Consider the following 4,021-nt stretch of genomic DNA (forward strand, 5'->3'; position numbering starts at 1 on the left):
CGAGGCGCTGCACGGCCGGACGGACGGCGTCTTCGGGCTCGAGAACCGCAAGAGCCAGCTGCAGCTCTCGATGGCGGAGCGGCAGGAGGAGATCAAGGTGCACACCGACGTGCTGCGCGCGCAGCTCAAGGCGGCGGAGGACGAGCGCTCCCGCGCCAAGAAGGCGCGCGCCGCCGGTCGCAGGCTCGGCTCGATCTCGGCTGGCTCGAGAGCACCTTCCCGCACCGGCCCGCCCCCCTCACAGGCGCTGACGGAGCGGCTGCTGCGTGTCGACCGGCTCTCGGCCAAGAGCGCCAACCTCGAGGGCAAGCCCGGCGCCATAGATGCCAGACTGTCCACGCCGGCTCTCGCACACACGGCTGCGTCGAGGCTGGCGCCACCGTGTGTGTGCGCGGACCTGACCGCCCCGTTCCCTGTCGGCAGGCTCGGGACCGACGAGGACGGCGCGCCGCAGTCGCAGGCGCACCTCGTCATCAAGGCTGTACCTCGGCCGTGTCTCGGCTGTGTCTCGGCTGTATCTCGGCTGTCTCTCGGCAGGCGTACCTCGTCATCAAGGCGGCGCAGGAGCGAGACGAGCTGCAGCGGCAGGGCGACGAGCTCGACGCCAAGATTCAAACGGCGGAGCGCGAGGTTGTCTCGCTCGACAAGGCGCCGAGACGCGGGAGGGGCAGGGGGCGCGCGGGAGGAGCGGGTCCCCACACCGAGGGCCCGACCCAAACCACCGCAGGCGCTGCGCCATCTCGTCGACAAGAATGCTGCGTACAAGGCGGCGCTCGCGCCCGCAGGCCCGCGCACGCCTCTCGCGGAGCAGCGCGCGCTGCTCGAGGAGCAGCACCGCGCTGCGCTCGCGCGGTGACGGCTGTAGCAGCCGAGAGAGCCCGCCGTAGCAGCTCTGGCGCCACTCTGCGCTGCGCCCTTCGCCACCCCCTCCCACCCGCGCCTCCGCCCGCACGCGCGGGGGCGGCTGCGGAGGCGAGCTCGTCGCTCAAAGGGGCCACGCGTGACACGCCCCATCGCGCATCACGGCAACTGCTCCCTCCCAACTGCTCCCTCCCATCCTCCGCCCGCCGCCTGCTGCAGGTGCCGCGCGCACAAGGTGCAGCAGTCCGAGGTGGAGGAGGAGATCGGTCAGATGGGAGTGACGCTCGACGAGCTCGCCGACGTGAGCGGCGCGCAGAGGCAGCACTACGAGCGGCTCGCCGACGCGTCGCGCTCGATCGGCGCCACCCTACAGGAGCGCCGCGGCGAGCTGCAGAGGGTAGCCAGCGAGCTGTCGTCGCTGCTCGACGCGCACCGCGAGAGCGCGGCGGCCTCGGGCGTGCAGGGCGCCACCGCACTAGAGCGCGAGGCGGCGCTGTCCGAGCGGCTCGTCGCCAACCGCACCACCCTCGAGCGGCTCGCGGCCCTCTCGGCGGAGGACGCCTCATTTGGCCCCGCGCTGGAGTCGCTGTGCGCACAGGCTGGCGTCCCGCCCCCGGACGCGCTGCCCGGAGACGAGTGAGCGGCGCAAGTAAAGCGCGCGGCAGTGAGCACGATTGGATTTTATAATCAGATATTCCCATCTATCTATAAACCACGGCAGCTCGGGGCCATTGGCGCGCGCACCCTGGGACAAGAGATGACATGAGAAATCTCACTGCGGTCACTGGTGTATCTATGCTATATGCGTATCGCGCCGCGCGGTCACACCGCACCGGTCTGGCGCGAGCCTGTGCGGCCCAGGATATTCTTTTCTTTTACCAGGCCCCTCACCTCTGTCTGTGACAAGTCGAGGCCGCGCGCTGCCCAGTCCGCGAGCACGTCGTCGTAGTCCTGCTGCGAGGGCACGTAATGCCCCGAGTGGGGCGTGATGACGGCGACGCGGCCCGCCTCGACCCGGAGCGAGCCGGCGAACTTGACGGCGTGGCCGCGAGAGAGGCTCGAGTGGTGGCACACGCCCCTCACCTGCATCGCACAGGGGGGTGGAGGTTGGTGTCGGGGCGCGGGCGGGCGCGGGGGTGGGCGGGCGAGTGCAAGCGCCACCTTGTCGGCGCAAAAGATGCGCCCAAAGTGGTCGACAACGAAGATTCCGAGCGTGCCCTTGCCGCGCAGCCGCTTGTCGGCGGTGGCCAGCGGGGCTTTGTGCATCGCCCTCCCCTCCTCGTGGTCCACGGCCGCCACGATGTCGCTCCAGGACGTGCCGGGCAGCAGCGCCGTCGGCAGAGCGTAGCAAGCCGCATCGGCGCCCATGCCGTCCAGCGCCGCCCCGCTGTCCCGCGAGTCGGCGCCGCCCTGCGCCCTACCGCCCTGCCCCGCCGCCGCCGAAGTGCGCGCCGCATACGAGCACCCGCGGCTCTCCTCGCGGCCCCTCGCGCCGACGGCGAGGAGCACGGTGCTTTGGGTGCACCGGAACGCCTCCCACTTGTGCAGCCGGTCGTCGTCGTCGTCGCCGCCGTGCTCCGCCGCGGAGAGGCGGGCGTGGAAGTACGGGTCCCGCAGCTGCCGGAGCAGGCCTACAGCGGGGCCCGCGACGGCTGCGCTGGGAGGGCGTGGGGCAGCGCCTCACGCGCGAAGGGAGCGGCCCTCGCGGACTAGCGGCGCGAGGAGGGCCGCGGCGTCGGCGGGCGCCTCCTCGCCCCTCGAGAGCGCCTCCTCCGCGCGTGCCCTCAGCCCGGCGAGCAGCGCCTCCCTCTCGCGCGAGAGGGAGAGCCCCTCCTCGAGGAGAGCTCGCACCGCCCCCTGCCGCGCCGTGCCGCCGGGCTGCTCCCACGGCGTGGGCAGCGTGACCGGGAGGCCGTCTGCGCCCCAGACCAGCCGGCCGGCTCGGTCAACGCGCGCCTCAAACAGCTCGAGCTCCTTGCGGTGGCAGTAGAGCACGCGGCCCTCCTCGAGGAAGCGGCGCGGCATCTGCGGCAGGTCGATGAGCGAGCCGCGGCCGCGGTCGAGCCTGGCACAACGGAGAGCAACCAGTGGGGTAGTGTTCCATTGTCGGGAGCATCGGGAGCAGAGTGTGTCGACAAAGGTCCGGCGCACCATTTGAAAAAGTTAAGCTCGGTCCGCGAGAGCTCCCACCGCTGCCAGTACGGGTAGAGCAGCGATCCGTACCTGTGCCGCTCGTCGAGCGCCTCGAGCCACAGCTTTGGAGTCATGCCTAGCACCTCCGAGTCGCGGTGTCGCACCCGCTCCTGCGCCCGCTGCCGCGCCTTCTCCGCCATCCGCAAGAGCTGCGACATGCCGTCGTCATCGGTGCTCGTCGAGCGGCCGTGAGCTGCGGCGTGAACTGCAGTGGAAGAAGCTGCTGCTGCCACCGCCGCCGCGGCTGCAGCGGCAACGGCGACGGCGATGTAGCGGTGGCTCGCGCCTGCCGCCACAGCTGCAGCCGCGGCGAGCAGCGTCGCCGCTGAGGCGACGAGTTTGCTGTTGTGGCCCATGCGTTTGTGGGAGTTGTGAGCTGTGCGTTGCGGCCGACGGTTGTGAGCTGTGCGTTGCGGCCGACGGCCGCGGTGGAGGTGGGAGCTGTGCGTTGCGTTGTCGGCCGACGGCCGCGGGTTTTTGAAGAAGAAAATTGGCAGCACCGCTCTCTCTCTCTCTCTCTCTCTCTCTCTCTCTCTCTCTCTCTCTCGAGTGGGCGGGCAGGCTGTCTGTTTACAGGCGCCGTCCGCCCGCGCGCGCGCCGACCCAACTCCGAGCACGCTCGCTCGCCGCTGGGCGGAGCGCGTCCACACTGCGTCGGCAACACGACGCAGGAGCTCGCTCACTGCTGCTGCGGCGGCGGCAGCGACGGCGACTGCGAGCTGACGGCTGACGGCTGTACGGCTGTACGGCTGACGGCTGGCGGCTGGCGGCTGCGGCGAACGGCGACGGCTCGGTTCGCGTTCGCCCCGCGACGGTGCGACTGAGCCTGCCGCGCTCGATCTGGGAGCCACTCGGCGCCAGTTCGAGCGGCGGTCGGCTCGGCCACTGCGGGTGCGACGCATGATAGAGCTGCTGGGCGCCGCATCGTGTACTACCGACCCACGCCAAGGCGCGGGGCGGTGGTGCT

At 71.2% G+C, this 4,021-nt stretch overlaps 1 protein-coding gene across 1 annotated transcript in view; it reads left to right on the top strand.

The window, feature by feature from the left end:
* The window catches only part of EMIHUDRAFT_470656 (hypothetical protein), a 4,312-nt gene extending 2,748 nt beyond the window's left edge, over positions 1–1,564 (top strand). The window contains exons 10-12 of the mRNA XM_005766372.1: positions 5–385; positions 728–852; positions 1,081–1,564. Coding sequence (XP_005766429.1) covers positions 5–385; positions 728–852; positions 1,081–1,501 — 927 coding nt within the window. The 3' untranslated portion in view covers positions 1,502–1,564. The remainder of the gene's footprint in view (positions 1–4; positions 386–727; positions 853–1,080) is intronic.
* The last annotated feature ends 2,457 nt before the right edge of the window (positions 1,565–4,021 follow it).

This window comes from Emiliania huxleyi (assembly GCF_000372725.1).
Source record: "Emiliania huxleyi CCMP1516 unplaced genomic scaffold EMIHUscaffold_512, whole genome shotgun sequence".
Lineage (NCBI taxonomy): Eukaryota > Haptophyta > Isochrysidales > Noelaerhabdaceae > Emiliania > Emiliania huxleyi.